Source organism: Protopterus annectens, chromosome 12.part0 (assembly GCF_019279795.1).
Source record: "Protopterus annectens isolate FY-2018-M chromosome 12.part0, PAN1.0, whole genome shotgun sequence".
In the NCBI taxonomy this organism is placed as follows: Eukaryota; Metazoa; Chordata; order Ceratodontiformes; family Protopteridae; genus Protopterus; species Protopterus annectens.
Genome location: NC_056746.1, coordinates 298,487,815 through 298,512,198, shown reverse-complemented (window position 1 = coordinate 298,512,198; position 24,384 = coordinate 298,487,815). Strand labels below are relative to the sequence as shown.

Genomic DNA, 24,384 nt, shown 5'->3' with positions numbered 1-24,384 from the left:
AAAGGACTGAACTACAGGTGTCTGCACCGAGGAAATCATCGGTGCCGAAGTCATGGTCTGCACAGAGGATAAGGTCGGTACCGAAGAGTTTGTCGGTGCTAAGGCTGGAACCGAAAAAAATCGGTGACGATAACTGAATGGTCGGTGCTGAGAGGGTAGTCGGTGCCGGGTAAGTTGTCGGAGCTGAAAGGGCAATGGGCGTTGAAAAATCCATCGACGTCGTAACAGTCTGCATTGACTGGACAGTCGGTGCCAGTAAAGAAGTCTGAACTGAGGAGCCCCTCGGTACCGATACAGTAAAGGGCACACTAGTTGGTGCCGAAGTCACAGATGGCGCCAATGGCCACGGTGCCGAAGGTCTAGGTACCGAAAGCGCTGGAGCCGAAGAAGTCAAATCCGAACTGGAAAGCTTAGCTTTGTTGGGTCTCGGTTCCTGGGAGTCCCCAGCAGGGGACAAAGGAAGAGACTTGGCCTTTATATGTTCATTACTCTTTCTTGTGGGATCTTGGAGGGGTTGAAGCCTCCGACCCAGAAATAGCCTCTGAAAAAGGAAATTTAAGTAGCCCCTTCAATATTAATTTATTTTTTCTCTCAATCAACATCCTGTTAGAGAAATTCTTACAAATCCCGCAGGGCAGGTCAACTGTTAAATGAGGCACACCCAAGCAATAGACACACAGGGAATGTGCATCTGAAGTAGGTAATTTATGGCCACAATTGAAACATCTTTTAAATCCTGGACTACCTTTTTTTATCTGCCATGTTAGAAAGAAAGAAGGAAACCCAGAAAAAATACCAGCAATGGTACAAGAATTACCGGAAGGTAAGAAGGAAAGGGGGTTTACCAACGATGGTAAAAAAGAAATTACCTCGCGGTAAAGAGGAGGAAAGGAAGTGAAAAGATTCAAGAAAGGATAGTCGCTAAATGCGATAAGGTAAGAGAAAACTATCTAATACCTTTTCTGTGAGAAAAGACTGTTTTAGAATTTAGTATGAAGAAAAATATTATACTTAGCTCAAGAGAAGTAGCTTGACACAACCGAATGACGATGCGGCAAACGAAATCTGAGGTAACAGGGAGAGGGGAATTCTGGGTAAGAGTTTTAGCTCGAGAGTTTGTAGCTGACGCGAGCTTGGAAGATGGCCAGCTCGGTTCCGAGGTCGGAACTGATACCCACATGTAAGGAATGAACGAGGATTAACAATATCAGATTTTAGTTGTCATGTTTGAGTACTGTTCCGTGAATGGAAGTGCATTATATCAAACTGGAAATTTTATAATGAGCAAAGATAAGCGTGCATCTGATTAGCAGTTACATTACTGTCCTGTCAGCTTTGATGTCATAAAACTTTACAAAATAAGTGACTGAATCAGTTTACTTTTCATGAAAATATATAAAAATGCTAGCCAAAAGAATCTCTCTCTTCTCTTAGACTCTTCCCAGCAACTTACTTGGTCTGGATGGCAATGCTGATGGTACACTTGGTAGTCTTCCAACATTCAACATCTTCTCGTCCAGATCCTCCTGCTCAAGTTCCTCCAACTCTGCTAGAAGTTCATCCTGAAAACAGAGGGAAAATATGTACTGTTACTATGCTTCAAAGGTGCCTAGGTGCATACTAAGCCATTGGTCTATCAACCATTGTAGACTTAGCCAATGATGCTATGTAACAGGAACCATTGATGGAGATATCACAGTTCATAAGAGGATGGTACAAGATTGGGTTTATTTGAGAGATGAAGGTATAAAATAATTTTGACTTGGATTACGTTAAAGGGAAAAGAAATATGCAGATGTTGCTTAAAAGGAAAGAAAAGAGAAGTTGAGAATGGACAGGACTGAAATGTGGGTCTATATTACCCATGTCAACAGGATTGTTCATCGATGTCAACACATGTACACCGAAATACCTAAATGTCAGCCACAAAAGCGATTTTTTCCCTGTTTTCGGGAATTTGCAGTTTCCTCCACTGTAGTGCGATCTCGGAGTTGGTATATTTAAGTAAGAGGGGTGTGGGGGGCACAGTCCCCCACTTCATTGTGTCTGTCGGTTTGTTTTGTTTTTTGTTGGCCCATCAATTTTTTTACCTGGGAAAAAATCTCTTTTGTGACCGCTCGATATTTAGGTATTTCAATGTACATGTGTTGACGTAAGGGCGTTCGATGAACTAAATCCAGATAAGCAGTGTAGATGGGAAGACCCTATATGCCTATAGTTATCTGGATCAGTGTAGGGGCTGCCTTTATGAAAGGGTCAGCTATGGCTTTTCTCCATTCCTCAGGTCCATATCCAGAGTCTTTGATGGAAAATTTGTAGGAGATATTTAAGCTGGGTGATTCTTCCAACTTATCAGTAAGCAGTCGGACATGTTGTATGGCTCTTTGGAGGGGTCTTATTTTTTTTTAAATATATATTTTAAAAGTTCAGATGTGCAGGACCATGCAGCTCACTACAAATGATGCAGAAGATTAAAATGTTTAAATGTTGACAATGTTTTTGTTATCATTTTTCCTGCAATGGTAATCCCAACTGAAACAGATGTGGCTAAGCATACGAATCATATATCAAAAACTAATTGACCCTATTATTATAGTTACCATCTTTCTCGAAACAAGCCACTTCAAAACATTTACATATTCCACTAACATACATCAGGGATATTAATTTGGTGTGGGATGCTAGCAAACAGAATTTGGGTATTTCAGCTAGCTATCCAAATGTAGTTAATTCAGCAGGGAAAATTTCCAGCTTCACCTTTAAGAAAATGAAAAATGTGAACCATCATCTTTGTTACTGACAATGCCGAGGTCAAAGATCAGATACTTATCCATGCACAAATACTTACAGATCTATATAAATCACAGATAAGTATGCACATTCAGTAAACAGAAGATGTTTTAGTTTTAATTTCCTTGCTGATTAAGAAAACACTAAAGTTGTTTACTTAGTTCTGAGGAAGTCTTGCTCTTATCTTGCTATAGGATTATAGCAGGTTACTAGGCTAATGGCCCTGAGGTCCTTATAAGCCTAGCCAAGTATTTTCCCTCTTTTAATGGTGCTATTAGTAGATCTGACTCCAGACCTGCTGCCCCTGTCCAGAAGGGACGCAGGTGAAACCCCAGGGGTTAATTTGTGATTCCCCATCTGATTATCCAGATTACCCATGAAAAGGGTCAGTGAAGAGCTCTGTTTTACTAGGATTGGAAAATTATTCCAGAGTAGGAGGAGCCTCTGGGAAATGAAACGCTCTCTTCAACAGGTCCTGTTAATCTCGCTTCTCATGTCGAGGTCACTAGAGTGGATACACCGAGTATTATTTGTCTTGCTAGTGTGTAGCATTTCCATCAGGGCAGGATCCACGGTTGCCCTATAGGCTAGGCAGAGATCACCCCCCCTGAGTAGTCTGTACAACATAGAGTACAGAGACAGTGATTTTAGTCTATCAGCATAGGACAAGTGCTGGACACCTTGAATTTTCTTTGTAAAGGTACCTCTGAGGTCTCTAATTGTTGGAGGTGCCTGGCAAGTTACATACCAAGGGGTGCATTGTACCCTACAATTGGTCAAATAAGGGAGGAGTACAGGGTAGTTATAACCTCTTTTTTCTGAAGGCAATGCCCTTATTGATGAGTTGGGTAATGCAAAAGGCTTTCCTTACTACTGTGGAAATATAATGGTCAAATGAAAGGTTGCTGTCAACCTGTGTGCCCAGATCTCTTATCATGAGTTGGGTACTTCAGGTTTTGTTGTTAATGTGGTACTTTGCAGGGACACCTCCCTTGCCAATGGGGATGATGATGTTGTACTTTTAAGCATTTAATCTGAGCTCGTGATTTGGCACCAATTGTTGGTTTGAGTAAGACCTTCCTAGAGGGTGTCAATGTCACTAGAGGATTCAATGATTGCTCTTAGTTTGCAGTCATCTGCAAACTTTGTTAGCCACACACCCTTTGTTTTGGCCTGTACTTCTGAAAAGTAAATGCCAAACAGTAGGGGCCCCTGCACTGAGCCCTGTGGTACTCCACTGGTTACAGGTCTGAAGGTAGAGGAAAAGTCTCCTATTTTAATTGTGTGTTCTATTGCAGTTTGCAACCTACTTGACTACATACGGGTTTATGCTCAGCTGGGTGAGTTTATCAGTGATACCATACTGTGAAATGGTGTTGAAGGCCTTCGCTAGGCCTAAACATGCAGCATGCACAGTTTTTTTTTCATCTAGGGCTTTGATGACTGCCTCAAAGAAGTCCACCAAGTTAAGCAGGCAAGATCTTCCTTTCATAAAACCAAACTGGGATGGGTTTTAGTGTTTGGAGGTCTCCTATATCCTTCTCTCCATGGCCTTGCATATGAGGCTGGTCAGACTTATGGGTCTACAATTCCAAGGTCTGGAGAAGGAACCCCCTTTGTGGAAGGGGATGACAGTGGCAGTTTTCCAATCTGCAGGAACATACCTAGTGCTTAGGCTGTGGTTAAAGAGGGTACTCAGAGGTATAGTTAATGCATGTTTTAAGCAATTTAGAACACAGCCAAGGATATTGTCAGGTCCCACAGAGGCCATGTTTTTATCCTTGGAAAGGGTGTTAAGGACCCATTGCTTAGAGATTTCTGGGGGAGGACATGGAGGGATGTTATGTGGTATATTGGGCTAAGACGGGGGAAGAAGTTCACACTGAACCTATCTGCCAGCAGGTTAGCAATATCACCTTGTTCAGTATATGCTGTGGCACTTACAACAAGTTCCGTGCAAATCTCAGATTTTCTTTGAGGTTGTGGACATAGCCAAAGAATGCCTTATGGCTACACTTGGCTAGGGTAGCCAATTTAGATTTGTAGTCAGCTTTCGAATTTTCACTAGGTGTCTTACTTGCTTATTTAGGCTAAGGAGGGAGTCCTTTGAGTTTAGGGACTGTCTCCTACTGCTTTTAGACAGCAGTTTATTTCTCCTGTTATATATAGACTCTTTACGGCAGATGTCCACCAAGCAGGTTTGTTCTTACATGAGGAACTTACTTTTATCCTGTCGAGTACAGCTGAACTGATGCAGCTGTGAAGGTGTTTATACAAGGCTTTGGTATAAACCTCGGCCTAGGTATCCTTGTCATCACTGGGGTAGGGGCTATGAAACTAGTAATATTGTCATACGTGAGATTATAGTTTGTTTTGAAGAAATTTTTTAGTTTAGTTCCAGCTGTAGGAGGGTCAGACGCTATTGTTACTTCTAGTGTGATTGACCTGTGGTCCGATCTCACTAGAGATGCTTGTCAACTTGGGGTGGTATAATGATCACTCATGTCTGTAAGTACTAGATCCAGAATGTTTTAACTCTATTGGGGTGTTCACTAACTGCTCCAGGGCATTAGAGTTTATAAAGTTCAAGAATCTCTGGGCAAGTGTGTTGGTACAGGTGTAGTTAGACCAATTTATTGATGGGTAGTTGGAGTCTTCTACAACCAGGGTGTTTGGTGGTATACTGAGGGACCCCATGAGATTCAGATAGGCATTTTGGGTGTCCAGGTTCATGGAGTGGGTCCTACAACTGGTGATAATTTGGAGAGGAGCTTAGCCCACAGAGAGCTGTACTTTGAGTAGTTTGAGGGACTCATTTAGTCTTACCAATCTGGAGGAGTATTGGTTTCCTTTGGATTTTCTGCTCTCATTTGATGGTGTAAGCGAGTGAAAGGCGTTGTAACCAGGTATGGCCAGGGTGCTTTCCACAGCCTTGAACCAGGTTTCTGTGACAGCAAAGATATCAGCATCCTCCAAGGTGAGGGCAGCTTCCAATGATTGCAGCTTTAGACCCCTAGCGATTAGCAGCATGACCCCGATGCTGGTTTTTGAGGAAAAATTTACATTGGAAATTCGTACTTGTGACATTGCCTAAAAAAGGCCCTGGAGGAGAAAAGAGCCTTTGCCAGAAGCTGAAATCCTAGGGGTGACAGGTGAAGACCATCTCTGGCAAAACATCGAGGTCTATCAACCATATCATCTCAGGCTGACAGGAACTGGATCCCGCTAGAATGACAGCATAAACTAAGCACTGTTGAAGTCAATCTTTTGCTTGTATTGTGGCATCATTCTAGGTTAGGGTAGTATGATGCTTAAGGCTAGGGACATACCTGCCTGGTATACAATCAGAGAGCTCAGTCATGTCACTCTTCATAGAGTCCAGAGAGGTACATCTAAAGTTGTTTACACTAACATGTATTATGAGAGAGTCATAACGGTACTTGCTGCTGAGAGATTTGAGTGTGTGTGTGATGTTCCAGATCCTGGCACCAGACAGACAGCTAACTGTGACCTTCTTATCCAACCTGGTGAGTGGCACATCAATATGTCTCACATTAAAACCACCTATGACTAGTACATTTGGTTTTGCATTGCACCTTAATGGCTTAATTGATGAGACACTGGCATCTGTGTTTTTATGTATACTGTGTTGATCTGCAAGTGAACTGTGTGTGGTGTGCTTGTTTTTGGGAAGTCTCCGTGCTTTGGGCAGGTTTTTATAGAGGACAACCGCATATGTGCAATTATGTATTGGTTGCGTGGTAGGTGAGGCTGGTGAGATGCAAGTGCTGACAACCAGCTTAGGGTCAAGTATAGTGACTGGTAAGCGAGGGAGCTTTGATTCTATGTTTTTTTATGCAGATGCACCTCTTGCATGTTGAGTTGGAGTAACATAAAATAAGTGGGATGTCAGTGTACATGAGGCAATTGCTACATTGCCTCAGGATGCCTAATTTGACCAGGTAGGCAGGAGAAATGGTGGGGTATTCTCCTTCCATAGTGCTAGGAAAAAGGTGTGGTCGGTAAGAGGGATTGACCAGAAATGACCAGATGGAGATCGTGTGAGAGGTTAGTCCCCTAGTATAGATGAGAATATCTAGAGAGAGTAGCTCAGAGGCTGTACTGATCTGTAGACAGATAGGGAAGCACAAGTGTAAAAATGTCCCACTGGAGAACAGACCACAACTAAGGGAAAATTTAATGCTCCACTTGCCACCAACAGTAATCGCAACTGCATGTTAGTGCACGGCAGCACATGCTGGGCTTTTAAAATAAATGAAAAATCCTTACTGTGAGCAAAATAGCCAGTCAAGAGCACGGAACAGAACCCTAGACCAACAAGCTTCAACGGATGGGTCTCTAGCCACACACCTACTGCCACAAGGGTGCAGAGGGTCCTCTCCAGAAAAAGTCTGCTGAGGATTAGTGCTCAGTTCAAATACAAACAGAAATAGACACAGCAGAATCTGTGGCTAGTCTATGCTACACCATACAAGTGTCCAGAATACAAGTTAAGTGCAGAGGTTGAAAAACAGGCAAAAATGACAGTAAAAATGCAGAAATAATCAGCAAAAACAGTGATAACAGCAAGTGCAAAAATACAAGCAATAATGGTCTTATCTTTAGTTGTAAGCCTCGGATCGCTCAGATGCAGACAGCAGAGTACTACTGTCTGGTCACCTACCTCAATGGAGCTTGGTAAAAAGTACTTTGGAATTTAAGAAGAGGAGGAAGTTAAATATAAAAAAAATGCAGTGGCTAAGCATGTTTCATATTAAGCAGAATACGGTAATGCACATGTTTAACTTATGTTTTCAATGTTTGAACCCATTAATAACTAAGCATTGTGGCAATTTTAGTGAGCCTAAAATGAGGACAAAGAGTATAAATAGATTACAATTTTAAATTAAACTTCCCCACCAAGCTTAAACAATTTTTAGACAATGACACCTGTTTTAAAAGCTTTGAGTCTAAGACATTAATAGTTATGTATTATATTTTTCAGTTACTATGACTGCTTTTAGCATGGTGTATTTAATGACTGACCATGTGACTCGTTTTTTTAAACACTGAATGATTTGACCTTATCCTAAAAAGCTTCATCATCATATGCAAATGTTTGTATTGTGTTTTCTCTTTTGTTTTTTCTGCTTTGCTTCTTATCATAATCTTCAATTCTTTCTAACTTTGCTACATTTTGGTTTATGAAATAGGAGCTGGGACAGTGTATACAAGGCTAGGAGTTTACTGTTCTGTTATATAGATTGCTGATTCTGTTATCCCTCCAGACTGAACTTTAGGGCTAGAATGTCAATGTCCAAGTATTCAGTGTGACTGGACCATTTAGGTTTTTCAAAACAGTTGATGAATGTTAAAACAGTGACTTTGCTGAAGTCCCTACATGTATGACTAGTTAGACTGGACATGAGGCAGAAGGAGACTGCTAAATGGTCTGATTTAACTGAGGAAGAAAATACTTGTGTGACTGAGCAGAGGACAGGGGAGTTGTTTAAGACAAAGTCTGGAGGATTGGGTCTCTACCAGGGAGAGTAATCATTTGGCTTAGGAATTTGTTTTCCAGGGTACAGCACTGATCTCCATGGACCATTTTTAGACTCATCATGGGAGCAGTGTCTGGTTAAGTGTCTTGCTCAGAGTCACACAGGAATCTTCAGTTAATAGTGCACTTAAAGGCCTGGCTATAACTGCTATATATGCATGCTTAACAGTTGATATTTTGGTAAATAAAGTCTCGTAATAAAAAAGAAGTTATGTACCCACTATAACGTTCCAAGTTTGTAGTCCATCTCGCCCTTCTTTCTTACACATGGGGTTCGGAGCCGATCCTCGGCTCCGACTCGGCCAATTTTACAAGCTCGAAGTTTTCTAGTTGGCTCGTGGCTAGGTAGGTATCCCATGGTGCACCAGTACAATCCCCAGATCTTGATTGCTGTTAACTAAGAGAAATAATAACAAACATACAGAAAGAACCCAATAATAAAAGGTCTCCAGTCAATAATAATAATATTTTCTGTCTCCAGATACTTCCAGGATGGGGGGTAGGAGGGTGGGTTCGTAAGAATGAAGGGCGAGATGGACTACAAACATGGAACGTTATGGTGAGTACATAACTTCTTTATGTTCTGTAGTCCTATCTCGCCTTCATTCTTACACATGGGACAGTGTCCCTAGCACCTTATTCTTGGGTGGCTCAAGGAAAAATACTCCTGAGTACCATGGAACCAAAGGATGCTCTACCCCTGGAGGTTAAATCCAATTTGTAATGAGTAATAAATGTGTGAGGGGTAGCCCAGGTTACTGCTGCACAGATATTATCAAGTGGGACCCTGGCTTGAAAGGCTGCAGAGGTAGACTGAGATCTCGTAGAATGAGCCTTAATTTTGAAAGGTAAAGGCTTGCCATCAGAAATGCAAATGTATGCTACACAGCTAGAGATCCAGTTAGAGAGGGTCACTTTGTAAACTGGTAGACCTAATCTGTAGTCGGAGAAGGAAATAAATAATTGGTCTGACTTCCAGAATTCCTTAGACCGGTGCAAATAAAAACGTAATTCTCTATGAACATCCAACTGATGAAACCTGTATTCTGCTGCATTGGAATGATTAGGGAAGAACACTGGACGTTCTATGGATTGGTTCAAAGTGTTATGGGAACAGACCTTGGGGACGAAGGGATGGATTAGTACGAAGAGATACTCTGTCTTTGTGAAATATCAGATAAGGGGTTTTTCGACAGGCAGTGCTTGTAACTCTGACACTCGTCTAGCAGATGTGATTGCCACCAGAAACAAAGTTTTCCAAGACAGAAATTTCAAAGGCGATAAATGAGAAGGCTCAAAAAGTGGAGACGTTAATTTGAATAGCAAAAAATTCAAGTCCCATGAAGCAACCGGTTCCTGAATCTTGTAGGCCTAGATGAAAATTAGAAATCGCTGCCAATTAAACCCTGATTTTGGCAGTCGCAGATCCCTGGTGGAAAAGTTCAGACAAAAATTCCAAAACCACCTGAAGGTAAGCAGTATAAGGGTCAACATTCTTTTTCTCAGCCCAGATAGAGAACCTCCTCCATTTACCGGAATATAATTTTCTTGTGGAGGGTTTATGAGAGGACATAAGGATACGAGTCACGGAGGGTGAGAAGTCGTGAAGCCTAACTAGGGATGGAACTGGAGCAGCCAAGCTGTCAAATTGAGGGTGTGTAAGGTGGGGTGAAGTGTACCTGACGTGCATCAAGAGATCTGGCACTGGGTCCAGAATCCATGGATCATCTAGGAGGTGAGGCCCGAGAAAGGGGAACCAAACCTGTCGAGGCCAGTAAGGAGTAATGAGGATCAGTTTGCTTCCCAGTTGTTTCGCTTTCTGAATCACCTTGGATATGAGAGGAAAAGGAGGGAAAGCATAAAGGAGACTCAGAGGCCAATTGTGAACAAGTGCGTCTCTCACTGACTCCCCCAGAGGGGGGATGAGGGAGAAATAGATGCTGCATTTGGCATTAATTGGGCTGGAAAAGAGATTGCAGCAAGGCTGTCCCCATCTGCGGAAAATCTGCTCCGCTATTTCCTGCTTCAGAGACCACTCGTGAGGCATCAAAATTGCCCGGCTGAGTTTGTCGGCTATCTCGTTGGTTGTCCCTGGGATGTGAGTCGCCACCAGAAAGCGCTGGGACGATATCGCCATTTCCAAACTCGAATGGCCTCTTGACATAGTGGGTATGATCTGGTTCCGCCTTGTTTGTTGATATACCATACTAGCAACATGTTGTCTGACTGTATTGCAATCGTCCCAAGAGGAAGAAGGTCGTGAAGTGCTTGCAACGCCAGGAGCACTGCCCTCTTCTCTAGAAGACTGATATGCAGGTGAGCCTCCTGATCTTGCCATGTGCCTTGGACAGTCCTGCCTAGATAATGCCCCCCCCACCCCATCTGTGAGGCATCCATGGTCACAGTGGCAACGGGTTGGTGAGGGACAAATGGAGTGCCTGTGGTTAACTGATTGGGTTGAATCCACCAAATGAGGTCCTTCTTGCAAGAGTCTGTCAGCAGAATGTGATGAGTTAAGGGTAGTTGTTGAAAGGACCACTGGGACGACAGGAGCTACTGAAGAATCTGCATGTGTAGTCTGGCTAGCAGCACTAGTAGTATGGTAGAAGCCATGGTCCCTAGAATCTTCAGAACAGTCTTGGCCTTGACTTTTCGGAGGGGGAGAAGACGGTGAATTTGAAGAACCAGATTATGTGCCCTTTCTACTGGAAGATGAGCCAACATGGCTACTGTGTCTATTTCTGCTCCTATACAAATCACAAATTGAGAGGGCAATAAGGCATATTTTTCCCAATTGATAGTAATTCCCAACTGGGCACAAAGTTGAATAGTAGCGTCCCTGGTCTGAAGAAGTAGATGCCTGGTGGGGGTGGTCAGGAGCCAGTCGTCCAGATACGGAAACACCTGGAATCCTCGACGTCTCAGGTGAGCTGTCACTACTGCCATATACTTGGTGGACACCCTGGGGAATGTAGTGAGACCAAAGGGCAGAGCACGAAACTGGTAGTGACTGGCTCCCAGCTCGTAGATGACTCCTCGACACCCTGTCCATTTTTATGTGGTAGTAAGCATCTTGGAGGTCTATTGAGCACATCCAAGTGTCTTTCCCTAGTAATGGGAGTATAGACTTCAGTTTCACTATCCGGAACTTGCCCTTTACGGATTCATTTAATTTGCTGAGGTCCAAGATGGGCCTCCAGTCCCCTGTACATTTTGGCACTAAAAAGAATCTGGAGTAAGTTCTGAATCCTATTTGGTCTGTGGGGAGGGTTTGGATGACTCTCTTTGCCAGCAACTTGTTGACCTCCACAGTTGCTTGATCCCTGTGATTGGGTGGAACATCTGGGATCCTCTTGGGAACATGAGGTGGCAGAGAAAAGGGTATGGAATAACCTCTGGTGATAATTCTTTGTACCCATCTGTCTTGAGTGATACTTAGCCAGGCTTCCAGATACAAAGAAATGGGACCCCCGACCGGTTCCAGAGAAGCACAGTCGGGCCCCACATCAGGAGCACTGATAGGGCCGGCCTCGAAACGAAGCATGGCCTCCCTGGTTTTGTGGTCCGCCCCTGCCTCCAGGGCAACATCTACCATTTCCTCCTCCTCCTCTGCCTCTGAAGGAGTCGTCACCCTGTGCATCCTGGAAAAACCTCTGGGACTTCTTGAACCACATTTTACCACCTCTCTGACCCTTAGGATACGGTCTAGAGGAGACGGTAAAACGTACTCCCACAGCAGAGAGTGTTTTCCCTTCTTGCTCACACCGGGTGAGTGTGTCCTTTACCTTAGGTCCAAACAATGAAGAACCGTCAAAGGGGGCGTTGGTAAAGGTAGACTTGAACAGTTCCACAAAATTACACAAGCGCATTCAGGAATGACGCCTTAGGGAAATTCCTGAACCTGCTGCTCTGCTCGCTCCACTGGCTGCATAAGAGATGAGCCTCATGGACGAGTTGACAATAGAGTTCAAGGTGAACAACTGGGCAGGCACCTTCTCAGGGACTCCCTTAGTGGATGTACCTTGTAGAGTCTCTCCTAACTCCTTAAGAAGATCTCTCTGAAGCCTCGTGAAGTGTGTAAGGTAGTTCAGCGATCTAAGAGTAAATGCCACTAACGAAAAGATACGCTTCCTATATCTATCCATCATTCAAGATTCTTTATTCGGCGGATGGACAGAAGAAGAAGTCTCCGCTAGCTCCTTCTTAGTGGCCGCCGCCACCACCATGGCTTCTATGGGAACTTCCTTTGACAAAAATTCCTTCTCCTTGGGAGCTGATAGAAATTTATTTGGTCTCCTGGGAACTGGTTCCACGGCATCAGGAGTATCCCACACCTTCTGACTAATGAGCTCTAACAGTTCATCGAAAGGTGGAGACACCCAAGAGGCTGAAGGTTGAGACCCAAAAGCCTTCAGGTACACTGACTCCTCATCAGCACGGGTAAAAGTGGGCCAGCCGCATCTCTGCATGTCTACAAAGGAGACATCATCAGGGGATGACTTGGAGGAGCCTTCTAACTCCTCCAGGTCGGTGTCCGAGGTGAGAGACTCATCCTGGGAGTCTACATGCTTCCTCTTGCATGTTGTCTTCCGTGGGGGCTCCTCAGAAGAATATTCCAGGGAGGTTTCAGAAGCATGGGGGCCACCAGCCGGTGGCTCCTGAAGCTGTGGATCTCTGCTGTCCAGATAGGGAGTAGAAGCTGAGACAGAATTAGGTGCCCTAGGGGGGAGAGTGTCGGTACTCCTGGTAGGAGCTGATGATAGGGATAGCACACTCCTCATCATCTTGAATGCCGACCTCTACGGCTCCGAAGACCTCCCTGGCTCTGAGGGGACTGAGATTGCCATCGGCTCAGAGACAGATGTAGGATCCAAGCTCATTCTAGCCAACACGCCAAGAGGAAGGCTCGGAACTGAAGAAGTTTGGTTCCAAGCGTCCCTGTCGGGGCCGACTGGGGAGCTTCGGCTCCTAGACACCACGGACAGCACCAAGAGTGTTGGAGCAGAGCTTAGCTCCAACACAACCTCAGGGGGAGCTGGAACTGAGGGTTCCACCAGCAGTACCAAACACTCCGGGCTCCGAAAGACCAGCACAGCTCGGAGGAGGAATCACCGAAGGGGTAATGGACTCAAGTGGCCCCGGAACCAACTGGGTTGGAGCCAACAACAATTTAGGTAAGGCAGATGACTTCAGGAGTCTCAGCACTACTCTTTCCACATCTTCTTCCGATAAGCTTCTGGAAGACAGTGAGGGAGAATGGGATCTCTGCAATATGGGTGACCTTAATGTACAGGAGACCGGTAAAAGATCCGTAGACTGGCTCAGATGAATACTCACAGTGGTCGGCTCTGAACTACCTGGTGCCGACCCTGTAGCAACAGTAGTAGTAGAACCCTCAAATGGCTCCGAACTTAGTGGAGCCAAAGAGGCAGTAGTTTTGTCAGATTTGGCAATTTTGTGAGGCGGCTCCAATGCACCAGCCGGCGACAGGGAGGGCCTCTTAAGAGGATTTAGATTTCTCCTTTTTAAATCCCTGAGACCTAGGAGAGGAGGAAGAGCTAGCCAGATCTTCCTCAAAAGAGGGCTTTAGGAGACCTTTTAATATGAGCTTATGTTTCCTCTCTTGCAACAACCTGGCACTAAAAGAATGACAAAATAAGCATGTTTCCTGCAGGTGGATGGCCCCAAGACCGTATACGCAGTTACTGTGGCCATCCGTTATAGACATCTTCTGTGAGCATTTCACACACTTTTTAAAGCCAGATGGCTTATGATCCTTGACCTCCTTAGACATCTCACAGAAGATTACAATCAAGCACCTAGAGAAGGAAGGGAAAGTGGGAGGACTAGGTCCTCTAACTTAAACGGGCCTAGTCCTGGTAGAGAAAAAAGAGAGGAAAAACTAGGTCCTCTAACTAAAACGCACTTAGAAGGAAAGGTACAGAAGACAAGTCAAGAGTCTCACACACACTCTAGAGAGAAATACAAAGTCTAGTTAGTGAAATAACGAGAACGAAGGTCAAACAGAACCCCGTTCTGGATGCAAATACCAATAACTGCAAGTATCAATAAACGGAAGCTCTGCAAGCAAAGCTATTAATTATAATATAAGTGAAAAACCTATCTAAATATGAGAAAAATGCACACACAGTCTAAACTACGAGCAAAGACACCTACAACCACTATTAACAACCCCAGTGAAGAAACAAACTGGCACACAGGATACCAAAGAGAACGCTAAGGCCAACTGTTCTCAGAGAAACTGCACACAGGAAGCACTCTAGTAAATGCTAACTACCTAGCTACACACACAACACTAACAATAGCTATATAAGGCTATCAAAATAAGAAAATATCCAAAATTTAGAACAAAATGTGTTAGACTTCGCCACGGCCAAGAAGAAGCACATCCAAACTTGTAAAATTGGCAGAGTCAGAGCCAAGGATCAGCTCCGAACCCATGTGTAAGAATGAAGGCAAGATAGGACTACAGAACATTATCTGTTTAGTTTGTCTTTGGTTTGCGGCAGCATGTTTAGGTACTGAACATGTTCCTCAAGGGATAAAGTGAAAGACTTGTAATTACTCATAAATTAAAAATGAATTTGATTTGCTGACAGCTACTTAGACCCACACTAAATCAAGGATGAGGTTATTTAGTACGTCTCATAGGGGGTATGACATCTCTAATAAATACAGTTATGCTTCCAAAACTAGTACAGGTTCTGAACAAGTGGCAAGTAATAAACCCATAAATTGGAGTGTTTTCTGTAGACTGGAGGGTTTCAGTACCTATGAAGACATGTATGTTCTCCAAGTAAAAAAGGTAACAACCTGTACATTTTGCTTCTGATGTTTATCAGTACCATCCTGCTACCTGGGATATTGGAATTTGTCAGGTTGCAATGCATAGTAATTTCACTTTGCCTAATAAGACATTATAGGGGTGGAACAGGTTTTTGCCAGTATGTGAAAGCCCTCAAATGACAGGTGCAGTCCATCCCCAGCGAAGCAAGAAGGTCTGTATACCACGTTCTCCCTGGCTGTCACAAACAAGATCCCCATAAAACACTACCATTTGCATAGCCAGCTAATGAAGCCAGTAATGGCTTTGTACTTGGGCATCATTTTAGGTGATAGCAGACCACTTCTCAACAGAGACTCCACCCATTAATAAGATAAAAGCTCCAACATGTTCCTCTGTATCTCATCCAGTGTAGATAGCTTGACAGTGTTCATTCCAAAATGAGCAACAAGGTCATACTCATATTTTGAACATTTCAAGTTTATAATGTCAACATAGCAGGATACCGTTACTTATAATATAGAAATATGTTTATTTATTGCATTTGTAAACCGTGAAAGCACAGCGGGGTGCATGACCCCTTTTCAGTGGAGTCCATGGGAGAAATTCTCCATAGGAAAAAAGCATTCTATAATAGGACAAATATATAAAATAAAAGTAACACATCTGAAATAAATATACATTATGCTAATCAACGTACTATAGAATATATAAGCTCATACAGAAACAATAACATTCAGTGGACAGAAAATAATATGGGAATATGATAACACATTTATGAAAAGAAAGGAGAATCCATACTTAGAGAAGTCATAATTAAAAATAGAAATGGAAAGTGACAGACAGTAGAGGACGATCACTTGGCATGTGTCTGAGTCTTCAAACAATACAGAAGATGACATTTCAAGCTAATATGTACTCAGCTTACTGATCTTCCTTCCCTCCAAGACAGATTTATGTACATGCCATGCCATCTTGAATTCTCCTGCTGCTGCTGAATTTACCACCTAAACATTTACAATGCTATCAATGAAAAAAATAGTTTTGCACATCCCAATCTGCTCACCACATTCAAAGTGGGGTGCATTGCTTATGTTGTACTTGCTGTTCTGGAAGATGTGCCATCCTCATCTCTGTTAATTTGTTTAAGACGCATAAAGTTTCTACCATGACTCCATTCACCTATTTTTCCTCCTCAAAGGAACATGTAATTTTGTATTATCATTCCGTCATAAGGCTAGTGATACACAAACCCTCCTTGTGCTCCTCCCTTAAAAAGCTTCAATCCTACTTTAATCTTGTACATAAGAACCTTCAGTACTCTACAAAATAATCAAAATGGCACCTCACCAAAATAATAATCAGTATCAAACATTACTTCAGTACAAATTTTGAAAGGTGCACCTCAACACATTAAAAAAGTACAGTTGTCTAAGTAAAGTTACCATAACAGTAGATGTTCAAATGATCACTGCTGTAGTAGTCTCAGTTATATGGCTTATATCCTGCACCAGATATAACTGCCAGTTTCCAAAGCTTAAAGACACCTTCCACATGCCCAGTTATCAGCTCAAGCAGAGCTGGAGAAAAACAGTGGTTTAGGTGCCAAATCCCTTCAGAGCTTTCATGTCAGTTAAAAGAGGGAGGCTACAGCCCAGAAAGAAGTCAATGCTGTGTAACTAAAAATCACTATTCTCACCCTGGCAAAAAAAAAAAAAAAACAAATACAAAAATAAGGGGGTGGAGGGGCAGGAAGACTATTGCAGCAATGATCATTTGAATGCTGATTGTTATGGTAAGTTTACTTGTACAACTGTAGAATGCTCATAATTTGATAACTACTGCAGTAGCCTTAGCTATATGGGTAAAATACTACAGAATTATAAAATTTTGGAGGAGGTATGAGGGTCCAGGAGCCCCCGGAGAATGGTCCTAGCAAAGCTTGTTCTAGACCTCGAAAAGGAATCTAGTTTGTCGTGCTTTTTAAAAGTATGTACATAGGACCAAGTTGCTGCTTCCAGTATCTAACCCTTTCCAAAAAGCCAGTGATTAATCCAAGGCCCTGGCAGAATGAGCCCTAACCCCATCTAGAATTTCTATATTGTGGCAGGTATAACAAAGTTATAGCAAGGGACAACCCATTTGGAAATAACACAAGTTGCCCTTTCTTCTTACCTTCACAAGAAATGAATGACAGATCAGAGATTCTAAAATATTTTGCTCTGTCGAAAGCGTGTATTTGAATTGCTTGTTGACGTCCAAGGTATGGAGTACCCTTTTTAGGTTCTGGAAAGAAGAGAGGGAGATGGTTGGCTTGGCTCAAAGTAAACTTGGATAATGCTTTAGGCATAAATGAAGGAATAGTTCTTAAGGAAACCCTATGTTTGTGGAAAATGAAGTCAACCCACCATTAGAGCCTGCAAATCAGATTCAGATTCTCATCTGAGGTCAGAGGAATCATCAACACTGTTTTCTATGCTAAGAACTTAAAGTCAGCCTGATGAGCTGGTTCAAACAGAGAAAGAGAAAATCCCAAGGAAAAGCTACCTGTTTTCTAGGTGTCTTGGTATGCAATACCTCTTTCAAAAACATTTTTACACGAGATTGCATTGAAAGGGGAATCCACTGGCAGCCATGATGAAACGGCTGACCTAAGTACCTTAACAGAGGAGTAAGACAGGTCAGAGGACAACAACTCACATAAATAATTTAGAACTAGAGAAACACTAACCTTAAAAGGGTTCTCGTTCTTGTCTTAGCAGAAACTAGAAAATATTTTCCCATTTACTAATATACGATTTTCTACTACCAGGTTTTCTTGCCTCTTTTAATACCTGCTGCATGTCTTCAGAAAATGGGAGGCCTAAAAGGTACTATGATTCTATCATTCAGGCAGTTACATGCAGTTGCTTGAGGTTGGGATACATAAACACTTCTTGATTTGTGTGAGTACATCCAGTGTGTGTATGTGTGAAGAAGCTTTCAGTAATTGCCCTTGGCCATTTCCTACAGAAGGGATAAACTACAGTTGAGTAAGTTGCATTTACCCATGAACAGTACTGATATTCAAATTCCTCAATGATGAAGTAGCCTTTAGGCTACATAGGTTGTGCCCTGCCCAGGACACAACAACCAGTCAGCTTCCAAAAGGTACGACTCCCTCCCATACCTTCACTCAGACCGTTAATTGAGCAGCTCTGTGTTGGAAAATCAGCAGAGTGAAGCTTACTTCAGGACTTGCTTTCCCAAAAGTAAAGGAGGAGCATATCCATCCTGAACTTCTGAAAGATATGTAGAGTAACTCATAATTTTATATTTCAACAATTAACTAGATACACATAAATAGGGGCATAGTGGGTGTGTGCTTGTACTGCAGCAGTGAAGAATTCAAACACCTGCTGTTATGGATAAGTGCAACTTACACAGTTGTACTACGTTCATTATTCCCACTGCAGCAGTAGCATTTAGGCTACATCGTTTGATTACCAAATCCTATCCAACCTGGTAGAAGGAAGGATAAGGATCTCGAGTCCCTGTAGGATGGGACTAGCGAACCCTATCCTGCATCCATAAAAGGACCACATAGCTGCATCTAGAATACTTCTAGTGTTCAGCCCTTTTCAGCATACCACTGAAGAAGCCAAGGCTCTAGCAGAATTAATCTTTATGTTACCTGGAACTAGTTTACCTTGGTGGGCATGACAAAAAGCATGGCTGAGATCAACCATCTGAAAATAGTTTGTTTTGACACAGGTTGTCCTTTCTTTGCCTTAGTATAAGAAATAAACAGTTAATCTGCTTTTCTGAAAGACTTGGTTTTGTCACAACAGTACCTCAGCTGTATATGTAGGTCCAGAATATGTAGATTCCTTTCTCGATGGTTTTGACGACCCAGATGGAAGATGGGAGATTGCCGGCTTGATTCAAAGCAAATTATGAAACAACTTTGGGCATGAATGAGGGATTTGATCTTAATGTGACCCTCTCTATGGAAAATCAGAGTTCAGCCATGATGACAGCTTACAGGATGCTGTTGTTGTAGATGTCAGGGCAATGAGAAGATCAGTTTTCTACATAATGAACCTTAGTCTGTTTGTTGAGCAGGCTGAAATGGATACATTGTTGACTTTTCCAGCACAAAGATCCCAAGAAAGAACAACCTGTTTATGAGTCGGTCTAAAGTGTAAAACTCCCTTCAGAAACTGATTAACTAGAAAGAGAAGACAATGGAGGCTCTATGGGTAGACATGCTGAAATGACTGCAGAATGTACCTTCACAGAGGAACAGAAGAGGCCAGAGGATAATAACTTGTATAAATATTTAAGCACCAGTGTTACATAATCCCGGATGGGCCCCTGGTTATCTGCTAGGCAGTAAATGGAAAATATTTTCCACTTGCTAATATAAGATTTCCTAGTAACAGGCTTTCTAGCCTCCTTTAACACCTGCTGCACATCCTCAAGAAAGAGATGTTTAAAAGGAATCAGAATTCAATCATTCAGGCAGTTAGTTGATGTTTGAAACTGGGGTATAACAAACATCCCCTGTCTTTTGTGAGAAGGTTCAGTTTATAAAGAGGCTTATGGTAATTGCCCTTGGCCAATTCCATAAGAAGGGAACGCCATACTGCCTGGCAAAAGGGGGTCACCATAATAAACTTTGTGGAGTCCTCCTGAATCTTCAGATTATTTTCTGGAAAGAAAAAGCATGCGTCTTCCAAGCTTGCTTGCAAGGAGCATGGAGTAGAATTTATTTAGCTGTCTGTTTTGAATGGAGGCAAACATATTTAGTTGAGCTGATCTCCACACATGGATAAATTCCTGGAAGACCACCCAAGTCCCATTCAAGTTCCATTCGTGTGGGTCTGTCCTGGTCCTGTTAAGCTTGCTTGCCACTCTGTTATTCTCTGATAGGATACAAGATCCCTGGCGGGTTCAGGACTATTGATCCACTTCCCAAGCAATCATAGCCAGCCTGACCAGAAGGTATGACTGGGTACCCCCTTGCTTGTTTATGTACCATATCACTGCAGTGATGTCTGTAATCACCTAAAGAGATTTTAAGACATGAATCACAGCCAGCATCTCTAACACTGATGCACTTTGGACTATCTGAGGAGTTTCACAGGCCTTGCTTCTTCATCTCCATAGAAACTCTTAAGCAAAATCTGATGCATCTGAGTTAAAGATTGGCTTGGAGGTGGAGGAGGAAAGTACAGTTGTGTACACTTACCATAAATGTAGATGTTCGAGTGTATTCACTGTTGCAGTCATTACATTTGGGTTATCTGCTTGCAGGTAGCCCACAGTCGGCCTGATTAACAATGTCTTGGGTCCTGCTTCTGCTGCTGTCCCTTCTTCCATGACGTCAGGTCGTCAGGGGTATAAAGCATGCAGCTGATGCCATTACATCAGTTTTTCTTGCCCCAGATGTCAGGTGCCCCCCTAATGGGGAGTAATTAAATATAAAAGTACAATGATATACCTCCAACAAAAAAGCAAATACACCAAAAAGGCTTTTAAGCATAGTAAAATAAAGGAGAGGTATAGCCAAAAGAAGTTAGGAGGCTGGAGGGAGGGTAACCAGGACTGCAACAGTGAATACACTCGAACATCTACATTTATGGTAAGTATACACAACTGTACTATGTTCTTTGTGTTTCACCATTGCAGTCATTACATTTGGGTAGATTCCCAAAGCAATGGCTGGGAGGAGGAATTTAGAGATAGCATTAGGACTAGCTATAAGGCCCTGCAAGACTTCAGTGGCAAAGCTAGCTCTGGATTTAGAGAAAATTGGCAAATGATAATGCTTGGTGAAAGTATGTGCAGAACTCCAGGTAGCAGCTTCTAGGATGTCCCTGGTAGAGATGCCTCTGAGAAAGGCTGCAGAGGTAGATGGAGCCCTGGTGGAGTGAGGTCTGATCCCCTGGGGGATAGGTTTTCCATGGTGCTTATAGCAGAAATAAATGCAATGGCCTATCTATTTAGAAATGTTTTGCTTTGAAATAGCCTTCCCCTCTGCCCCTGCAGCAAATGCTACCAGCAGTTGTTCAGATTTCCTTTGAGGCTTAGTCCTGTCCCAAGTAGGATCTGAGTTGTCTGTGCACATCTAAGGAATGCAGTATCCTTTCCCCTTTGTTCTGTGGATTGGGAAAGAAGGTTGGCAAATGAATGGACTGATTAAGAGCCACACTGGATATCACCTTGGGCATGAAGGATGGATTGGTTCTGAGGGACACCCTGTCCACATGAAAAATGATGAAAGGCTCCACTGCCATAAGGGCCTGTAATTCAGACACCCTTCTTGCTGAAGTGATTGCTAAAAGGAAAGCTGTTTTCCAAGAAAGAAATTTTAAATCTGCAGTAGCAGCTGGCTCAAAAGGAGGTAGAGTGAGTTTTTCCAAAACAAAGTTAAGGTCCCAGGCTGGGGTTGGAGCTCTCCTGGGTGGTCTCAGATTTTTGGCCCCTCTGAGGAACTGCTTGAGCAGTGGATGAGAGAAGGGGGGGGGGGGTTCTGTGTTATAATGAGCTGAAATGGCTGAGGCGTGGATTTTAATGGAGGAAAAAGATAGGCCCTTGTGAAGCATCTCAGTTAAGTATTGTAAAATCTGAGGTAAATTGGGCGCTGCTGTGCTTATCCCTTGAGAATAGTTCCAGGCATAGAATCTTTTCCATTTTTCAGCATAGGATATCCATCACAGGTTTACTGAGGGAAGGTAAAGGCGAGATTATGTAATTAGCCAGGCTGCAAGGTTCAGTGTTTGAAGCTGAGGGTGCAGAATCTGGTTCTCCTGCTGAGACAACAGGGAAGGAGTCTGAGGCAGGTGCCATGGGGATAAAAGTGACATACTGCGCAGGAGGGGGGTACCAGTGTTGGTGAGGCCAGTCTGGAGCAATCAAAATCATTCTTGGTTTGTCCTGTTTGATTTTTAGTAGTACATTGGAGAGCAGAGGCACAGGGGGGAAGGCATAGACTGATAGGTTTTTCCAGCTGAAGGACAGAGCATCCACTTTCCAGGCTTGTTTGTGGGGAGTCCTTGTGCAAAATTTGTCCCGTTGGTAGTTCTGGGGAGAGGCAAACAGGTCTATATCTGGGCACGCCCATTTGCTTGTCAACATGTTGAAAATCCTTGGTTCCAGATTCCACTCGTGTGGGTCCATGAGGTTTCTGCTTAGTCCGTCTGCCAGTGTATTTAATTTTCCTGGAAGGAATTGAGCTTGTAGGTGTACTTGGTAGCTCAAGGCTGTGTTCCACAATGCCATGACTAGTCTGCAGAGGGGGTAAGAATGTATATCCCCCTGCTTGTTTATGTACCACATAACAGTGGTGTTGTCCGTCTTTACCATTAGTTGTCCTGGAAGAATGTGGTCCTTGAAGGCTGTCAGAGCATTCTGTACAGCTAACATTTCTTTTTGATTGATATGCAGGTGCATTTGACTTGGGTTCCATTTGCCCTGAATGCACTTCCCTGCCAGGTGAGCCCCCCCCATGCATAGTCTGATGCTTCTGTTGTTAGGGTTTGGGCGGCAGGGGGTGGTGTGAAAGGTAGTCCCTTGTTTTGGTGGCAGGCCTCTGCCCATCAAAGGAACTCTAGGCGTAGACAAGGTATGACAGGAATCATTGCTTCTAGATCCTGAGAATGTTGACACCATAGGCTTTTTAGATACCACTGTAGTTTCCTCATATACAGTCTTGCATATGGAATTAGAAGAATGCAGGAGGCCATGAACACCAAGGCTTGCAGTATTTGCCTTGCAGATAGCAAGGTTTTTGTGGCCACTTGTTTGAAGTAGGTTGTCAAATGAATTTGTTTCTCTGGAGTGAGGTAAGTCATCTGGGAAGTTGTACTCAAGCTTGCTCCCAGGAATACAATTTGTTGACAGGGTACTAGGTGTGGTTTCTTTTCATTTATGGTGTACCCCAGACAAGTTAGAACCCTTTGTACAAAGGCCAGATGATTCAAAAGTATGTCCTGGCTTTCTGCCTGATTTAGACAATCATCCAGGTATGGGTATATTTGAATATTTCTTTGCCTGCAAAATTCAATAACTGGATAGGCACTTTGTGAACACCCTGGGCGCAGTAGATAAGCCAAAGGTCAGTGCAGAGAACTGATAGTACGTGTAGCCTGCGCTGAAGCGTATTTATCTTCTGCAAGATTCCCTGATTGGGATGTGCAGGTATGCTTCCTTTAAATCTAGGGTTGCCAACCAGGCATCTTTGCCTAGCATAGGAAGTAATTGGTAAAGAGTCAGCATCTTGAATCTTGGAATCTCCAAAAAGGTGTTTAGAGTAGACAGGTCCAGGATAGGACGCCATGAATTGTCTTTTCTGGGCACCAGGAAAAGTTTTGAATAGAAACCTTGTCCCTTTTCCTCTTCTGGTACCAGTTGAATAGCCCCCATGCTTAAGAGAGACAGTACTTGTTTTTGGGCCTCTGCCCACTGATTTGGGGGTAGGTCTGGCCACCCGCTTGGTGTTGGCAACGTGCGGAAGTGAAATCTGTATCTCAGGGAAACTATATTTAAAACCCATTTGTCCTGGGTAATAAGTTCCCAGTTCTTTGCATGAAGAGCAATCTTTCCCCCAAAGGGGCAGTCAGTTGATAAGTGCTTGGAAATTTTAAAAGAAAGTCATTGAGACAGTTTACCATAGGGGGAGTCTTATTACTCCCAGATTTGGAAGCGGAGGCCCCCCACTGCTTAGTCCTGTGTGTCCCCTGGGACTGAAACCTGGGGTTTTTACTGTGTCTGGGTTTGGTTTGAGAAGACCTGGAAGGGGCTGGAAAGGATCAATTCTTAGAGGGCCAGTGCCTACTAAATCTAGGAGACTGAACTTGTAAGAAATCTTTAACAGTTTGCATAGATTTAGCTTTATCTTCCATCTTTTTAAGAACTTCCTCAGCCTGGTTGCCAAACAGGTGGTCCTGATTTAAGGGAGCATCCAACAATTTAGCTTTAACATGATCAGGCAAAGATTGTTCCTTAAGCCAAGCATGCCTTCTGAGCACAGACCCAGTAACAGCAGCCCTGCAAGAGGCCTCTAATGAATCAAAACCACACTGCAAATTATATTTTCCAACTTGTTCAGAAGAATGCATTAAATCCTGTAATTCTTTATTTTCCACACAGTCAGGAATCAACATCATTTTCTGTTTAAGCAATCCAATAACATGTTGCTGATACTTTAACATATGAAACTGGCAGTCTAAAGCCCTAATGGCCA

The 24,384-nt window shown here is 43.1% G+C and overlaps 1 protein-coding gene across 1 annotated transcript in view; it reads right to left on the bottom strand.

Annotated features, from left to right (window-relative positions):
• The window catches only part of CHMP4C (charged multivesicular body protein 4C), a 537,594-nt gene that overhangs the window by 101,624 nt on the left and 411,586 nt on the right, over positions 1 to 24,384 (bottom strand). Inside the window, exon 4 of the mRNA XM_044089371.1 lies at positions 1,454 to 1,562. Coding sequence (XP_043945306.1) covers positions 1,454 to 1,562 — 109 coding nt within the window. The remainder of the gene's footprint in view (positions 1 to 1,453; positions 1,563 to 24,384) is intronic.